At 46.4% G+C, this 19,307-nt stretch overlaps 1 protein-coding gene and 1 non-coding gene across 2 annotated transcripts in view; both read left to right on the top strand.

Moving 5' to 3' along the window:
- The window catches only part of FLT1 (fms related receptor tyrosine kinase 1), a 123,099-nt gene that overhangs the window by 15,089 nt on the left and 88,703 nt on the right, over nt 1-19,307 (top strand). Inside the window, exons 2-3 of the mRNA XM_038761775.1 lie at nt 17,493-17,589; nt 18,297-18,523. Coding sequence (XP_038617703.1) covers nt 17,493-17,589; nt 18,297-18,523 — 324 coding nt within the window. The remainder of the gene's footprint in view (nt 1-17,492; nt 17,590-18,296; nt 18,524-19,307) is intronic.
- On the top strand, nt 12,263-12,400 carry LOC119941725. Its single transcript, XR_005455306.1, has one exon. It is a non-coding gene; the product is annotated as a small nucleolar RNA SNORA7 (small nucleolar RNA).

Here is a 19,307-nt window from a genome sequence, read left to right as displayed (position 1 = left end):
ACACAGTCCCTGCCCCACGTGGGGCTCCCAGTCTCAATCCCCATTTTACAGGTGAGGTAACCGAGGCACAGAAAAGTGAAGTGATTTACCCAAGGTCACACAGCAGACAAGTGGCGGAGCTGGGATTATTCATTCATTTATGCGATGTATTTATTGAGCTCTTACTGTGTGCAGAGCATTCATTCATTCAATCATATTTATTGAGCACTTGGCTCGATAAATATGATTGAAGATTTGGTATATTATGGTATATATTGGTATATACCAATACCAATTATTATTACCAATTATTATGCCAATTATGGTATGACAACACACTTTTAGCCAAGAATAATAATAATAATTATGGTATTTATTAAGCACTGTACTATCCACTGAGATGGATACAAGCCCATCCGGTTGGACACAGTCCCTGCCCCACGTGGGGCTCACAGTCTCAATCCCTATATTACAGATGAGGTAACCGAGGCACAGAAAAGTGAAGTGATTTACCCAAGGTCACACAGCAGACAAGTGGAGGAGCTGGAATTATTCATTCATTTATGCAATCGTATTTATTGAGCTCTTACTGTGTGCAGAGCATTCATTCATTCAATCATATTTATTGAGCACTTGGCTCGATAAATACGATTGAAGATAAGATAACACGCTTTTAGCCGAGAAGAAAAAAAAAATAATAATAATGGTATTTTTTAAACACTGTACTATCCCCTGAGATGGATACTAGCCCATCCGGTTGGACACAGTCCCTGCCCCACGTGGAGCTCCCAGTCTCAAGCCCCATTTTACAGATGAGGTAACCGAGGCACAGAAAAATGAAGTGATTTACCCAAAGTCACACAGCAGACAAGTGGTGGAGCTGGGATTATTCATTTATGCAATCGTATTTACTGAGCTCTTACTGTGTGCAGAGCATTCATTCATTCAATCATATTTACTGAGCACTTGGCTCGATAAATACGATTGAAGATGATAAGACAACACGCTTTTAGCCGAGAAGAAAAATAATAATAATAATAATGGTATTTTTTAAGCACTGTACTTTCCACTGAGATGGATACAAGCCCATCCGGTTGGACACAGTCCCTGCCCCACGTGGGGCTCCCAGTCTCAATCCCCATATTACAGATGAGGTAATCAAGGCACAGAAAAGTGAAGTGATTTACCCAAGGTCACACAGCAGACAAGTGGCGGAGCTGGGATTATTCATTCATTTATGCAATCGCATTTATTGAGCTCTTACTGTGTGCAGAACATTCATTCATTTAATCGTGTTTATTGAGCACTTACTGTGTGCAGAGCGCTTGGGAAGTACAATATCAGTAACATATAGGGATGGTCCCTACCCAACAACGGGCTCACAGTCTAGAAGGGGGAGATGGACAACAAAACTTGTAGACAGGTGTCAAAACAGTCAGAATAAATAGATTAGAACCCCTGACCTTCTAATTCACCAGCCCGTGCTCTATCCACTAGGCCATACAGCATCTTGGGAGTCAGGGTAAACAGGGAAAGATAGAAGGGTGATATTCCATAGGTGTAGCTAGATCTGGGAAAACATTTCCTCCCTGGAATTTCCCTCTCTACCTCCCTGCCCTGTAAAGATGCTGGGTTCGGGAAGAACCTGGGGCTGCCCTCTGGTGGATCAGAATGGAGTTCATTCATTCATCCAATCGTATTTATTGAGCGCTTACTGTGTGCAGAGCACTGTACTAAGCGCTTGGGAAGTACAAGTCGGCATCATATAGAGACGGTCCCTACCCAACAGCGGGCTCACAGTCTAGAAGCGGGAGAAGGGCGTTGTGTTGGAATGGCAAGAAATCCAGGTGCCCAACGTAGATAACAGGATGGAAGGATTAGGGAAGGCTCTTCCCATAACGCTAGTGGGTTCTTGCAGAACACGATCCACAATTGGCACAAGTCAGTGTTGGACATGTTTATTCTATTTATTTTGTTTTGTTAATACGTTTTGTTTTGTTGTCTGTCTCCCCCTTCTAGACTGTGAGCCCGCTGTTGGGTAGGGCACAAGTCAGCGTTGGACATATTTATTCTATTTATTTTATTTTGTTAATATGTTTTGTTTTGTTGTCTGTCTCCCCTTTCTAAACTGTGAGCCCACTCTTGGGTAGGGACCGTCTCTATATGTTGCCAACTTGGACTTCCCAAGCGCTTAGTACAGTGCTCTGCACACAGTAAGCGCTCAAAAATATGATTGAATGAATGAATGAAGAGGTCTTCCCTGCCTAAGTCCTCACTTCCTCTTTTCCCACTCCCATCCATGTCATCCTTGCACTTGGATTTGCTCTCTTCATAATAATAATGGCATTTGTGAAGCGCTTACTATGTGCAGAGCGCTGTTCTAAGTGCTGGGGGTGGATACAAGGTGATCAAGTTGTCCCACATGGGGCTCACAGTCTTAATCCCCATTTTACAGATGAGGTAACTGAGGCTCAGAGAAGTTAAGTGACTTGCCCAAGGTCACACAGCAGACATGTGGCAGAGCCAGAATTCGAACCCATGACCTCTGACTCCAAAGCCCGTGCTCTTCTCCACTGAGCCACGTTGCTCCTCTGTCTGCTGTGAGACCTTGGGCAAGTCACTTAATTTCTCTGAGCCTCAGTTCCCTCATCTGTAAAATGGGGATTAAGACTGTGAGCCCCACATGGGACAACCTGAGCACCTTGTAGCCCCCCAGCGCTTAGAACAGTATTTTGCACATAGTAAGCACTTAACAAATGCCGTCATTATTATTATTATTATTATTCACTTTTCCCTCAACCCCACAGAACTTATGTTCATATCCGTAATTTATTTATATTAATGCCTGTCTCCCCCTCTAGACTGTAAGCTTGTTGTGGGCAGGGAAGGTGTCTACAAACTTTATTATATTGTTTAGTACAGGGCTCTGCAGACAGTAAGTGCTCAATAACTACGATTGAAAATGGGTATGTGAGTTCCGTCCTCAGCCTGACTGCCCTGTGTCCAATAGGACACAGTATGTTTTTGAAACTTTATTGGATTTAGTACAGTAAAATATTTTGGATACATCCAGGGAGAGGCAGGTCAAAAATAGGTCGCCCAAGGGAAAATTTGGGATGCTGGATGCTCCATTCGTAGCCCCCAGGATGGATGTCCATGAGGGACAAAATTTGTGCAGTCATGGTTCTGAGGGCGGAACACCAGGCTGCCTGGGCCATTGATCTGATAATAATAATAATAATATTAATAATAATAATAATGGCATTTATTAAGCGCTTACTATGTGCAAAGCACTGTTCTAAGCGCTGGGGAGGTTACAAAGTGATCAGGTTGTCCCACGTGGGGCTCACAGTCCTAATCCCCATTTTACAGATGAGGTAACTGAGGCACAGAGAAGTTAAGTGACTTGCCCAAAGTCACACAGCTGACAATTGGTGGAGCCGGGATTTGAACCCATGACCTCTGAGTCCAAAGCCCGGGCTCTTTCCACTGAGCCACGCTGCTTCTCTGATGGCATTTAACCACATTTCCTGTGAATTTGTAATCCATGTACTACCTCAGGTTTGATACCATGACTGCTGATTCCAATAGAGAGCTTTGTATTTTCCAAAGCCCACTCCCGTGACGTCTCCCATTTTTATTCTTGCCCTGGGAGGAAGGAAAAGGAAGGCATTATTATCCCAAAGAGGAAACTGAGGCCCAGAGAGGTGAAGGGACTTACCCAAGGTCACCCAACAGGTCAGAGGGGTTCTGACTGGGACGAGAATCTGGGTGCCCTTTGCGCATGGATCGGTGACTTTTGGCCATTTGTCAGCTGTGTGACTTTGGGCAAGTCACTTAACTTCTCTGTGCCTCAGATACTGCATCTGTAAAATGGGGATTAAGACTGTGAGCCCCCCGTGGGACAACCTGATCTCCTTGTAACCTCCCCAGTGCTTAGAACAGTGCTTTGCACATAGTAAGTGCTTAATAAATGCCATTATTATTATTATTTCATATTTGCCCCAACCCACAGCACTTATATACATATCTTTATATATTATAAATTATTTATAAGCAGCGGGGCCTAGTGGATATAGCAAGAGCCTGGGAGTCATCAGGACTCTGCCGCTTGTCTGCTGTGTGACCTTGGGGAAGTCATTTCATTTCTGTGTGTCACCTCATCCGTAAAATGGGGATTGAGACTGTGAGCATCTTGTGGGACAGGGACCATGCTCAACCTGATTTGCTTGTTTCCATCCCAGTGTTTAGCACAGTGTGACTTTGGGCAAGTCACTTAACTTCTCTGGGCCTCAGTTACCTCATCTGTAAAATGGGGATGAAGACCCGTGGGACAACCTATCACCTTGTAACCTCCCCAGTGCTTAGAAAGTGCTTTGCACATAGTAAGCGCTCAATAAATGCCATCATTATTATTATTATTATTACAGTGCCTGACATATAATAACTATTAAACAAATATCACAATTATTATTATTATGTCTTCCCCTCTAGGCAAGGCCCATTATTGTCAGGGAACATGTTTGCTAAGTCTGTTGTACTCTCCTGAGTGCTTAGTGCAGTGCAAAGGCACATAGTAAGCCCTCACTCAATACCAAGCAGCGTGGCTCAGTGGAAAGAGTAGTAAGTGCTTAATAAATGCTATAATTATTATTATCATTATTATTACCACTGATTGACTGATAGTCCTGCCTGCTAATTCTGTTGAATTGTATTCTCCCGAGCACTTAGTGCAGTGCTTTGCACATAGTAAGCCCTCACTCAATACCACTGATTGACTGATAGTCCTGCTTGCCAGCCGTGCTGTGGCAGAGATTCCTTTCCAGGCTCCGGTTTCCTTTTTCCCTGTCCCAGCTTTGGGATCTCTGGGCGGCCCCCAGAGCCTCCCGGCAGCTGCTCCTCGCTGGAGGGAAGGGTCCTGGGATTCCTCCGACCCCAGGGCAGGTGCTGAGCCTGTGACCCCTGAGGTCACGAGAAACCCATCTCCAGGAGGAGAAAGGCAGGTAATGGGGGAGGAAACATATTTCAAGATCGAGGAAGGAAGAGATAACAGCTATGCGAAGCAAAGCCGAGGAGGAGGGGAAGCTGAATGGTGCCCTTCTTTCAGATAAAATGGGGCCTGGAATTCTTAGCATGAAGGAAAAAGAAGTATTCCCTTTAGGATGGAAGAACCGCTTCCCGTTGCCAGGGAGGGAGAAGTCGCTTCCTGTGGGCGGCTCCTTTTTTCATCCCAGGAGGGGAACAGGCTTGGGTGTCGATGGTGGACTGGCAGAGCATCATGTCTGGGACTCTGGGGATCCATTCCCTGCTCTGCCACCGGCCTGGAGGGTGACCTCGGGTGAAATGCTTCAGTTCTCCAGGCCTCGGTTTCCCCATCTGTAAAATGGGGAAGAGATCCCCGCTCCACCCTCCCTAACTCTTAGACTCTGAGCCCCATGTGGGACTGGACCAGGGCCGATGTGACTTTCTCATGTCGACCCCAGCGCTCGGCTCATAGTGACTGCTTAAAAATGCCTTCGTGATTAATACCCCCATTTCTAGGACCGAGCTCCCATGTTTCCATGACTCTGCTGGGCAATTATTTTATTTTACTTGTCCATATTTATTCTATTTATTTTATTTTGTTAATTTGTTTTGTTGTCTGTCTCCCCTTTCTAGACTGTGAACCCGCTGTTGGGTAGGGGCCATCTCTATATGTTGCCAACTTGTACTTTCCAAGCACTTAGTACAGTGCTCTGCACACAGTAAGCGCTCAATAAATATGATTGAATGAATGAATGAAGGAAGGGGATCAGGGCTGGCCCTGCTAGGGTCAATTCACGGCTATGATGCTGCCAGAGACCTTCTGGGCCTGGCCGTAGTTCCTTGGACAGGTCTTTCTCCTCCAGACCGGTGACCCCATTGACCCATCCCCACCGAGAGGTAGGGAGTGTGGATGGAGGGCAGGGCGCTGGGGGGGACACCACCGTTTTCACAGTTGTTTCCTTTATCCAGCCTGACAAGGTGGTAACATTCCAAGGAATGCGCCCCGACAGGGAGAGGGAGGGTGACAGAACAACAGACGGAGGGACTCCAACTGTCATCTGTCCTGCAAGGCAGCAGCTCCTCAGGGAGAGTCTGGCTTGCTTGCAGCTTGGGAGGTCTTCCTCATCCCTCTTCTCCCCCCACCACCGCGTATGGGGCCGGACTCTTGTCCTCTCGGACTCCATTTTGTACCAGAGCCCGAGGAGCCGGCAGCCTTTGGTGGTTGATGATTAGAGAGGCCCAGAAACGGGAGGATCTGGGGTTGGCTCAATTGTAGCAGTATTTATTGAGTACTCACTTGGTGTGGTGTACTATGTTAGCTGCTTAGGAAGTACAAAATAACAAAGCGATGCATCCCTTCCCACAGTGACCTGGTTTAGTTGAGGTCGGGAGAGATGCTAGCAATCAGTCACTCAGTCCCCCACTTAGGGCAAAGCAGGGAAGGAAGGTTGATACCACTGATTGATTGATTGATTGAAAAGCTTCCTGGCCTAACTATAGGTGCCCACCAAAAGGTGGGCCTTTCCTGGGGTAAGTGAGCAAGAGAGAGAGAAAGAGGGAGAGGGATGGAAGGAGGACAAGTAACTAGGATTTACTGCTTTACCATGTTTAGGATAATAACGTTTAGGGTAACTTCTTAGTTCATTGCTCTGCACACAGTAAGCACTCAATAAATACGATTGAATGAATATGTACAAAAGTGCTGTAGGGTTGTGGAAGGGGTGAAAAAAGGGAGTAAATCCAAGTGCAAAGGTGTTGCAGAGGGAGTGGGAGAAGAGGAAATGAGGGCTTAGATCTGGGAAGAGTTTCCAGAGGACACTGTGAAGGCAGCCTTAAGTAGTCAATCCCCCTCTCTAGCAATTCCCACTCCTTTTCGAGCACCAACTACCTTGCTGGTTCAATCGCTCAGCTTATCCCAACTGGATTACTGCATCAGCCTCCTCTCCGATCTCCCATCCTCCTGTCTCTCCCCACTTCAATCTATACTTCACGCTGCTGCCCGAATCATCTTTGTGCAGAAACACTCAGGGCATGCTACTCCTCTCCTCAAAAATCTCCAGTGGCTGCCAGTCAACCTACGCATCAAGCAGAAACTCCTCACTCTTGGCTTCAAGGCTGTCCATCACCTCACCCCCTCCTACCTCACCTCCCTTCTCTCTTTCTCCAGCCCAGCCCGCACCCTCCTCTCCTCTGCCACCGCTAACCTCCTTACTGTACCTCGTTCTCACCCATCCCGCCGTCGACCCCCGCGGGGCCCACGTCCTCCCCCTGGCCTGGAATGCCCTCCCTCCACACATCTGCCAAGCTAGCTCTCTTCCTCCCTTCAAAGCCCTACTGAGAGCTCACCTCCTCCAAGAGGCCTTCCCAGACTGAGCCCCCCTTTTCCCCTCCTCCTCCCCATCCCCCTAGCCCTACCTCCTTCCCCTCCCCACAGCACCTGTATATATGTTTGTACAGATTTATCACTCTATTTTACTTGTACATATTTACTATTCTATTTATTTTGTTAGTGATGTACATTTAGCTTTAATTCTATTTGTTCTGACAACTTGACACCTGTCTACATGTTTTGTTTTGTGTCTGTCTCCCCCTTCTACACTGTGAGCCCTTTGTTGGGTAGGGACCGTCTCTATATGTTGCCAACTTGTACTTCCCAAGCGCTTAGTACAGTGCTCTGGACACAGTAAGCGCTCAATAACAACGATTGAATGAATGAAAGTGCTTGGAAAGTATAATTCGGCAACAGATAGAAACAATCCCTTCCCAGCAAAGGGCTCACAGTCTAGAAGGGGGAGACACACAACAAAACAAGTAGACAGGTTATCAATAATTTATTTATTTTAATATCCATCTCCCCCTCTAGACTGTAGGGGAGGGAACATGTCTACTAACTCTGTTATAGTGTACCCTCCCAAGCGCTTAATACTGTGCTCTACACCCAGTAAGTGCTCAAATATGATTGATTGATTGAGACCAAAGCCAGCGGCCAAACCATACCAGAGAGGAAAGCAGAGGCCCAGTGATGAAGAGCTGTTTAGGGAAAAATTGGTGGCTAAAATGACTGGCTGTGGCTCTGAATAACTTTTAGAAAAAGAGAAGGGCCCATATTTTGCACTACCTGCCAAAGCATGCAGATTCAGAAACGTAGCTCTGAACTTTCATTCATTGTCGTAGTTATTGAGCACTTACTGTGTGCAGAGCACTGTACTAAGCGCTTGGGAAGTCCAAGTTGGCAACATATAGAGACGGTCCCTACCCAACAGCAGGCTCACAGTCTAGAATGGGGAGACAAACAACAAAACAAAACATATTAACAAAATAAAATAAATAGAATAAATATGTACAAGTAAAATAAATAGAGTAATAAATACGTACAAACATATACATATATACAGATGCTGTGGGGAGGGGAAGGAGGTAAGGCGGGGGGGGATGGGGAGGGAGAGGAGGGGGAGAGGAAGGAGGGTGCTCAGTCTGGGCTGAGAAAATATTTTATGTTTTGGTGGAAATATATGCCCCCACTTTTGACAAAGTCCACTCAGGGCCAAACACATTCACACTGGGAAACAGCATGGCTTGGAGGAAACAGTATGTGCCTGGGAGTCAGAGGACATGGGTTCTAATCCTGTCTTTACCACTTACCTGCTGTGTGACCTTGGCCAAGTAACTTAACTTCTCTGTGCCTAGCAATATCTGTTCTCCTTCCCACTTGAACTCCTCTAGACTGTAAGCTCATTGTGGGGAGGGAATGTGACTGCTTATTGTTGTATTGTACTCTCCCAAGTGCTTAGTACAGTAAGTGCTCAATAAATATGATTGATTGAATGAACTGGGAAAACCATGTGGGATTTGATTATATAGTATTTACTCTAGCACGTAGTATAGTGCCTATTATCTTCTGAGGGCCAAAGGAAAGTTTAGTAGCCCTACTGGGGCAGTACAATGTGAAATCTTCACTCCTTAATCAGTGCACCTTATTCCATTTCATGGGCTGGGGAGAAGACAGACCACCCCTAGAAATGAGAAGCAGCTTAACCTGGAGGAGAGAGCTTGGGTTCTAATCCTGGCTCTGCCACATGTCTGCCATGTGACCTTGGGCAACTCACTTCACTTCTCTGTGCCTCGGTTACATCATCTGTACAATGGGGATTAAGATAAAATGGGGTTTAAGAGGTGAGACCTATGTGGGACAGGGACCGTGTCCATCCTGATTATCTTGTATTTACCTCAGCGCTTAGTTCAGTGTGTGGCACACCGTAAGCACTTTACAAATACCATTCAAAAAAAAAAATTTAGTCGGAAAAAGATGGGTCCGTTATTTATTTTTCCCTCCCAGGGTCCAAGTGGTGGGTTTCCCTCCTCCTTTCTCCTTCTTCTCCTCCTTCTCCTCTTCTTCTCTTCCTCTTTCTTCTCCTCCTCCTCTTTATTCTCCTCCTCCTCTTTTCTTCTTCTCCTCCTTTCTTCTCCTTCTCCTTTCTTTTCCTCCTTTCTTCTGTTTCTCCTCCTTTCTTCTCCTTCTCCTCCTTTCTTCTCCTTCTCCTCTTTTCTTCTCCTCCTCTTTTCTTCTCCTCCTCTTTCTTCTCCTCATCTTCTCCTCCTCTTTCTTCTCCTCATCTTCTCCTCCTCTTTCTCCTCCTCTTCCCCTCTTCCTCCTTTCTTCTCTTCCTCCTTTCTCCTCTTCCTCCTTTCTTCTCCTCTTCCTCCTTTCTTCCCCTCTTCCTCCTTTCTTCTCCTCTTCCTCCTTTCTTCCCCTCTTCCTCCTTTCTTCCCCTCTTCCTCCTTTCTTCTCCTCTTCCTCCTTTCTTCTCCTCTTCCTCCTTTCTTCTCCTCTTCCTTTCTTCTCCTCTTCTTCCTTTCTTCTCCTCTTCCTCCTTTCTTCTCCTCCTCCCCTTCCTCCTTTTCCTCTTTCTCCTTCTCCTCTTCCTCCTGTTTCTAATCCTCCTCCTCCTCTTTCTCCTTCTCCTCTTCCTCCTCTTTCTAATCCTCCTCCTCCTCCTCCTCCTCTTTCTCCTCCTCCTCCTCTTTTCCTCCTCCTCTTTCTCTTCCTCCTCCTTCTCCTCTTCCTCCTCCCAACTCCCCCGGGTCTACGGGCAGGGAATTGCACGTGGGACCAGAAAGCTCAATACGAAAAGGCAGTAGCTCATAAGCCTGGAAACGGAAGCAACCGAGAAGGCTCACCAGAAAGATTACCCAGTGATGGATAACTTTATTGCACCCGGTTGGCAATTTAAATCCAAAAGGTCAGAGGCTTTGTATACATTATTCTTTGCAAAGACAAACTGATCCCTGGCAAACTCACTTAACACATGAATGAAAGGGCCCCGCCTATAATTTGTGGGGGGAGGGAAGGGGGGAAAACGTTTCCAGGTACCTGTGACGTCACGAACCCTATCAAAGCGAGAACGACATAATGACTTGGAAAAACAGGGAAAGCCATTTATCACTCCTGGCTTGAGGAAACATTCCCAGACTGATTATTTAGAACCTATGGTGGGGGAGGGAGAGGGGGGGAAAAACTTCACGTGACCACTGCTAAACAGTCTATCAGACTGTTTATAACATGTCAGATTGAGGGTAAATTGAGTTCTTTAAAGCTGAGCTAAGATTTTGTACCAACTAGACCGGGAGGCAGCCTAGGGGAAAGGACACGGACTTGGGAGTCGGAGACCTGGGTTCCCCTCCCTGGTTTCTGGGGGGGACATTGGACACTTCAACCTCCCTGGACCTCAGTTTCCCCATCTGTTGATTGGGGAATGGGTCCCTGTTCTCCCTCCCTCTCAGACTGTGAGCCCTGCATCCGATCAAATTATCTCCCAACTACCCCAGGGCTTAGCCTAGACTTAATAAGGATTTAATTTCTTACAACCATCCTTTTATACTTCAAACACAACTCACTAGTTTTCAAAGCGTACTGCGACTGATGTCCATCACTCAAACACTGGATTAGGAGAGTGGCTATGGTCCCACTTTCAGATGGGGAAACCGAGGCAGGCCCACTTTAAGCATTTTAGGAAGGTTTACAGCCTGTTCTTGGTGTCGGCCAGGCGATCAGCCGAAACGGTCAGTGTTGTGTTCGGGTTTCTACGAAACAGAGCTACCCATTTAACCACAGGATATTATCTCCGTCTTCCCAAGAAAACAGTCCAGGCTTTGCATTATGTTCCCACAGAGAAGCAGCGAGGCTCAGTGGAAAGAGCACGGGCTTTGGAGTCAGAGGCCACGGGTTCAAATCCCGGCTCCGCCAATTTTCAGCTGTGTGACTTCGGGCAAGTCACTTAACTTCTCTGTGCCTCAATTCCCTCATCTGTAAAATGGGGATTAGGACTGTGAGCCCCACGTGGGACAACCTGATCACCTTGTATCCCCCAGTGCTTAGAACTGTGATTTGCACATAGTAAGTGCTTAACAAATACCATTATTATTTTTATTACAGAGTGACTCACCTGTGATGAGTCCTGCTCACCTGGGTAGGAAATGTGTCAACCAACTCTATTTTAGTGCATTCCCTCAAGGCTTAGTACAGTGGTCTTTTCGCCATAAGTGCTCAAAAAAGACAAGGGATTGAAGGACGCTTGACTTTAAACCCAATCCTTTCAGGGAATGTTATAGAAGGATGCATGCAAATTAGAACTTGGCATTAAAGACGCCTCCCTAGCAAACCTCATCCTACAAACTGCTCAGAATGAAAACAGCTGAATCTCAGAGGGTGTAGGGTGGGGTCTCCTTAGAAGGAACGGAAACCTGTGCTTCTAAGAATAGAGTGGTGAAACGTATTGCTCTCAAACAATGAAAGAATTTCTCCATAGTTTAGGATTGAGTCCCAAACTCCACATCTCTCCCTCTAGCCTGTAGGCTCACTGTGGGTACGGAATGTGTCTGCTAAATCCGAAGCTCTTACAACAGTGCTCTTGCACATAGTAAGTGCTCAATAAATACCACTGACTGACTGAGTTCACTTGTTATGAATTAGACAATAGATGCCCCCCTCCCCAAGTCTCCGACATCGAATTCCAATTGCATCCCACTTTTCCACCCTCTTTATTGACATCTCACTTTTAACAGGGAACTTATGGTGGGGTAGAGGATTGGTCAGTGTCCCTGAATGGCTGTATTAGTGAATCCAGTCAGATGTATTTACTGTGCGCCTACTGTGGGCATTGTTTGGGAAAGTTCAGCAGCGGACACTGTCCCTGTCCTCATGGAGCGTACAGTCTAGTGGAGGAGGTGAGTGCTAAAATAAACTACATCGAGGAAGAAGCACCTCTCAGGTTCGCACCTAGAGAGTGTCCAGTACTCTGCCAGTCTAGACTATGGGAGGGAGAGTCAGGCAGAGGAATATCCACTCCATTCCTAGCTTGGGCAGTGGCTAGCAAGTGGAAGGCAATCTGCTACAAGTCCAAACTCACCTGTGCTGGGCAGCAGTGGAACGGGAGAGAGTTGAGGGTGGAGACTCAGGTTTACTGCGCAGAAAGAGGTAATGGTAAACTGCTTCCATATTTTTCCCAAGAAAACTCTATGGATATACTCCCAGAATAATTGGAAATGGGGCATTCTGAGAGAGATGTGTCTGTGACGTTGCTATGGATCGGAAACGACTCCACGGCATAAGACAAGACTGTGCACCGTAATAATAATGTTGGTATTTGTTAAGCGCTTACTATGTGCATAGCACTGTTCTAAGCGCTGGAGTTTACAAGGTGATCAGGTTGTCCCACGGGAGGCTCACAGTCTTCATCCCCATTTTATAGATGAGGTAACTGAGGCCCAGAGAAGTGAAGTGACTTGCCCAAAGTCACACAGCTGACATTTGGTGGAGCCGGAATTTGAACCCACGACCTCTGACTCCAAAGCCCAGGCCCTTTCCACTGAGCCACGCTGCTTCTCTAATACGCATTTGGGAGAGTACACTATAACAAAATAACGGACACTTTCCCTGCCGACAATCTTCACGCACCCAGTATACCAGTATACCAGTATACCAGTACTCTGACTCCCCTCTCATTCATTCATTCGATCATATTTATTGAGTGCTTACTGTGTGCAGCACACTGTACTAAGCGCTTAATTCACCAGTGGACAGTGGGAGGCTGAGGAGATGCCTTCTTGTGGGGGCTTCACCAAGACTGAATTTTTCCTATGATCCTCTCCCATTAAAGCAGAGGTAGGCCAGGTTTATATACTGCCAACTTTTTCGGTCTTGCTCCCCTGGTGATAAGAGAAGCCGGGCTCTGCACCCAGTAGGTGCTCAGTAAATACTTCAGACTGAATTGACTGATTGATGTAACCATTCGGGTTAGACTGAAAAGAAGACACCCCCGGCATAGGTCACACGGTTAATGCCCACTGGGCACCCACTGGTTGCTTGGTAACCGCCCCAGTGAGAAATGGATGGTTCTGGTAAAGCTGGGAGAGGGGGAGGAAGGCCTGGGACAACCTTGAAAATATTGACAGAAGGAATTTCTCAGCTAGACTTGTTTTGGCCTCTGGTAAACATTTCAAACTCTACAGGATTTTTCCTTGCAAATGAGTTTTGAGAAGGGGCAAAGAAAAAAGGGTGAAACCAATAACCTCTATAGTTAGGTGGAATGTAAAGCAGTTTCAATTCCATTCAAACGGTGGCAAAAGAAAGCGGGACTGTTTGTGTTGTGCGATGAAGAGACTATTACAGATTCCGTATCGGGGGTTTGGGTTGTGTTGATTGAGATCTAAAATATGAAGTACGTTTCAAGCTCTTCAGAAAGAACCAAGTTACAGTGGCGTTAGCGAAGCACGCATTTCCGAGCTTAAGTGCCCTAATTGCAGTATTAAATATTTAAAGAACTCCATCTCTGCTTCTGAATTCTAGTGTGTCAATTCTAGACCAGCTGTGACTTTTCCTAGGTCTTAATCTACCAATAGGATAATTGAATTGGATGGTTTTTGAGACACTCAGAATAGGGGAGGAAACAAACTCACTAAAGCTAGCAACAAGTTAAAAATATTTCTCGCTAGATTGCCAGCTCTTTGTGGGCAAGGGTCATGTCTACTAAGTCCATTGTGCAATCCCAAGCACATATGTCACTCGACACAGTAGGCAGTTAATATCATTGATCGATGTTCATTCATTCATTCATTCAGTCGTATTTATTGAGCGCTTACTGTGTGCAGAGCACTGTACTAAGCACTTGGGAAGTACAAGTTGGCAACATACAGAGATGGTCCCTACCCGACAGCGGGCTCACAGTCTAGAAGGGGGAGACAGACAACAAAACAAAACATATTAACAAAATAAAATAAATAGAATAGTAATAGTAAATATGTACAAGTAAATATGTACATGTTGCCAGAACAATGCCGAGTTGAAAGCATGTTTAAAGAAAAGGGAGTCTTGAGGATTGACGAAGATTAAACTTCGAGTGCCCTGGTGAATGCCAAAAGCTTGAATTTCTGAGTTCTTTTTGTTTATGGTATTTTTTAAGTGCTTACTGTGTGCCAGGCCCTGTACTACTAAACGCTGGAGTCTTGTCTTAAAATCAGGTTGGACACAGTCCCTGTCCCACACAGGGCTCACAGTCTTCATCCTCATATTACAGAAGAGGTAACTGAGGCACAGAGTGAAGTGACTTGCCCAAGGTCACACAGCAGGCTAGTGGCAGAGGCAGAATTAGAACCCAGGTCCTTCCAACTCCAAGGCCCTTGCTCTCTTCACTAGGCCGGGCTGCTGCTTCTGTTTCTACTTGACCTCCCTTCATGAGGTCCCTGGGAAACCAGGCTTTATCACATGATCGGTCAAGTCTTAGCTATTCTGTATCGTAAAGTTCTCCAATTTTGGTTGGAGAGTCAGAAGTCATCCTATCTAGTTACAAAGGTTGCCATCTTGTCATTTGGAATACAAGGAGAAAAATGGGGCAGGCATAGCTGGGGAACGAAAATTGGGAGAGGGAAGTTTCAAAGAGCAAGTAGGCCAGAAAGCCGCCATTTAGGGTCTTGGTGGCCCTGACTGGAAATTCTGTGGTCTGGTCAGAGAGCTGGGGTGAGTGAGGCTGGGAGCCCAGATAATAATAATGATAATAATAATAATGGCATTTATTAAGTGTTTACTATGTGCAAAGCACTGTAGATCACACAGCCAAGGAGACTACCGCCCCTGCGGAGTGGGCCCCTATGTTTAGACCAAAAATCGGAATTAGAGCCTTGTGCTTTAACAATGAAAGGGGAGTTTGATTCCCAGAACTAGAAGGGAGAAGAGCATTTACTGTGATTTCAAGGTGCTCCAACTGAGCGAGGCTCAGCCCAACGCCAAGCAATCTGGCTTGAGGTTTGGAAAGGGAGGGGCACTTCCCAGGGTGGGGCTTGTAGGGGCCCCAGAGATCCGGTCATCTTGGTTTTCAGCAGCTTTTTCTGGAGCTCAGAGCAAGTGGTTTTGGAAATAGGCAAATGATTGTTTTTTCAATGAACATCATGGCAGGCTTAATGATCCGCAAAAGTGCCATGGGGCTGGAATTCTCCTGCTGCCGTGCTAGACTTCCCAACTTTGGGATTGGATAGGGCCTAAAAGTAATGGAAATTGGGTATCAAATGAGAAAAGGTAGAGAATTTATGTTGCGAAGAATAGATAAGGAGATGCTGCTGCTTGTTGTCTTTTTTTTTAAGAGTTTTAGTTAGCTATAAATTAGTTATGCTTGGTTTAGGTTTTAACGGTGAATGGCTGTTACCATTTGTCCAGGCACTTAGCTTGCATGTGGAAAAATTTTTTGGTAGCTTGGTCAAATAGAGGAGACCAGAAGAGATTATATTTCCCAGGCAGCTTTTGGGGTCCTGAGATTCTGTTGACACAAGTTCTGAAGTCTAACTGACTCTTGCTTGGGAGGCGACCTTCCCTTCCTTATCAGGAGTTCAAACCTACAGGACTTCCCCAGCCACTAGGGAAGATGCTCTGTTTTCATTCGAACAATAATGGTGGTGTTTGTGAAATGCTTTCTACTTTCTAGACTTGGGGGTAAGTGAAAGATAGTCAGATCAGACATAGCTTTGTCCCACCGGGAGCTCAGAGTCCAAGAGCCAGGGAGAGTGGGTGTCTTCTGCCCATTTAATAGATGAGGAAGATGAGGTCCAGGGAGATAAAATGACTCTCCCAAGATCACAGAGCCGGCCAGTTGCGGTAAGAATGTGTCAGGATGAGGCACAATTTATAAAAATGATCTCAAATCAATCAATCGTATTTATTGAGCACTTACTGTGTGCAGAGCACTGTACTAAGCGCTTGGGAAGTACAATCTGGCAACATATAGAGACAGTCCCTACCCAACAGTGGGCTCACAGTCTAGAAGGGGGAGACAGAGAACAAAACCAAACATACTAACAAAATAAAATAAATAGAATAGATAGGTACAAGTAAAATAAATAAATAGAGTAATAAATAAATAAATAGAGTAATAGTAATAATCTCAAAGTGGTTTGCTGAATCAAATCTCCCATGCACCTGTATATATGTGTATATGTTTGTACATATTACTCTATTTATTTATTTATTTATTTATCTTGTACATATCTATTCGATTTATTTTATTTTGTTAGTATGTTTGGTTTTGTTCTCTGTCTCCCCCTTCTAGACTGTGAGCCCGCTGTTGGGTAGGAACTGTCTCTATGTGTTGCCGACTTGTACATCCCAAGTGCTTAGTACAGTGCTCTGCACACAGTAAGCGCTCAATAAATACGATTGATTGATGCACGAGAAATTCTCCATTCTTAACCTGTTAGCCATTTCCAGTGGCTTTGGTCATTTGGGCTAAAGAGCTCTGATACCATCGAATGACCCAGCTGAGCCTGTTGGGTTGACCCCAGGGAGAAGCCCTTCTAGAGGAAAGGGAGGTGGGAAATCTCCCACCCACCCTGATCTGAGCTTGGGGAAAATAGCAAAACTGGAGGGGAGGTAGTTCACAAGCAGCGTGGCATAATGGATAGAGCACCGGCCTGAGAGTCAGAAAATCATGGTTCTATTCCTGTCTCTGCCACTTGATAATAATGACATTTATTAAGCGCTTACCATGTGCAAAGCACTGTTCTAAGCACTGGGGAGGTTACAAGGTGATCAGGTTGTCCCACGGGGAGCTCACAGTCTTAATCCCCATTTTACAGATGAGGCAACTGAGGCCCAGAGAAGTGAAGTGACTTGCCCAAAGTCACACAGCTGACAGTTGGCCGAGCCGGGATTTGAACCCATGACCTCTGACTCCAAAGCCCGGGTGCTTTCCACTGATCCATGCTGCTTCTCCATCCACTTGTCTGCTGCATGACCATGAGCAAGTCACTTCACTTCTCTGGGCCTCAGTTATTTCATCTGTAAAATGGGGATTGAGACTGTGAGCCCTACGTGGGACAGGGACCGCGTTCAACCCGATTTTCGCTTGTACCACCCCATCGCCTAGTATAGTGCCTGGCACATAGTAAGAGCTTAACAAGCACTACAATCAGTCAACCAATAGCAATGTTTTCTTCTTGTTTTTCAGGATCTAGTTCAGGGTCAAAGTTGAAAGGTCCCGAACTGAACTTGAAAGGCACACAGCACGTCCTGCAGGCAGGCCAGACGCTCCACCTCAAGTGCAGGTAAGGGAGGGGATCGGATGGGGCCTCCAGGCTCCGGAGATGCTCGGTTTCCCGTTCCAGGTCGCGGCTGCCCGGATAGGGGTGTTCCTTCTTCGGACCACTGAGTTGGCAGTCTCTGTCGCCACTGGTGAACTTGGGACCCTGGGAGCGCGTGATCCGGGGCCCATCTGGCTGGGCCGAGTAACGTAGCCTACTGATGGCTCTCACGTTGTGTGGTGGAAGTGGGCTGAGGTCACCCAAACCCCGAACCTTTCTCCCGGGGGACCCCGCTACGTCCCCCTCACAAGTCCCCATGAGTCCAGATGCCACCTCTGAGCCACGGCCCTCTGAGGGCAGGCGGTGTGGCGGAATGAGGCTGAGGGGACAACAAGATAAAAATACTGCACACAAAGGTGTCCCTCTAGACTAAGCTTGTTGTGGGCAGAGAATGTGTTTATTGTTATACTGCTCCCCCCAAGCGCTTAGTACAGTGCTCTGCACACATTAAGCGCCCAGTAAATACCATTGAATGAATGATACCACATCTGGGCCAAGTGGGGACAGACCTGCTGAAAGCCAGACTGACCTTCCTGCCGCTAAAGGACTCTTCTGTGTAAGGGTGGGTATCCCCTGCTGAAATCCTCCCTGGCCACTCAGGAAGCCCTGTTGCTTCCCCTATGGTGGCCTCAGTGTCCAACTGTTTTCCTTCTCCTTGCCTACAACTGCAGGGGAGAAGCACAGCATTCGTGGTCTTTGCCTGAGACGGTCAGCAAGGAGAGTAAAAAGCTGAGCGTGACCACGTCCGTCTGCGGAAGAAACAGCAAGCAGTTCTGCAGCACCCTGACCCTCAGACAGACAGAAGCGCGTCACACGGGCTACTTTGGCTGCAAGTATTTATCCCGCCCAATGTCCAAGAAGAAGAAAGTCGAATCCACAATCTACATATTTATTAATGGTAAGATGGGACTCTTCTCAGAGGGTGAGGCAGAGCTTTCCAGTTGGTCTCTGGTCCGTCAGCAAGCTTGACAAGGGGTCTGGAATGGAGAAGGGAGAATCTGCTTCGGAAAGCAGAGGGCCATATTCCCAAACCACCTATCTTCTTATGGTGTCAAGCACTCAAGGGGCCAAAAGCCTGGTTCACTCTACCCCAGGATTCTCAGAGTCACAGGTCAAAAACATGGCCTTCAGTGTGCCAACCTCCCTGGGAAGGGCTACTCTGGCATCTGGCTCAAGCCAGGAATGGCATGTATTTTTTTAATAGTATTTGTTGTTGTTTTTAATGGTATTTGTTAAGCACGTACTATGTGCCAGGCACTGTACTAAACGCTGGACACAGTCCATGTCCCACATGGGGCTCACAGTCAATCCCCGTTTTACAAATGAGGTAACTGAGGCACAGAGTAGTTAAGTGACAGGCCCATGGTCACATAGCAGACAAGTGGCGGAGCTGGGATTAGAATCCCAGGCCTCTGCTCTATCCACTAGGCCATGCTGCTTGTGTTGTTTGTTGTGGTCATTTGTATATCGATTGTTTCTAATCCATTTATTTCAAATCTATTCCTTCAACCAGAACCCAACCTGCACACTCTGATTCTCTAACATCAGCCTACTCTCTTTATCTGAGTCTTGCGAACCCCACCACTGATCTCCCCTGCCCACATTTCCCCCTTCACAGTTGACAGCCCACCATTCTCCCCAACTTCAAAACCATTCTAAAAAGTATATCTCGTCCCCTCCAT

The sequence above is a fragment of the Tachyglossus aculeatus genome, chromosome 20, assembly GCF_015852505.1.
Source record: "Tachyglossus aculeatus isolate mTacAcu1 chromosome 20, mTacAcu1.pri, whole genome shotgun sequence".
NCBI lineage: Eukaryota > Metazoa > Chordata > Mammalia > Monotremata > Tachyglossidae > Tachyglossus > Tachyglossus aculeatus.
This window is presented reverse-complemented; position numbering and strand designations above follow the sequence as displayed.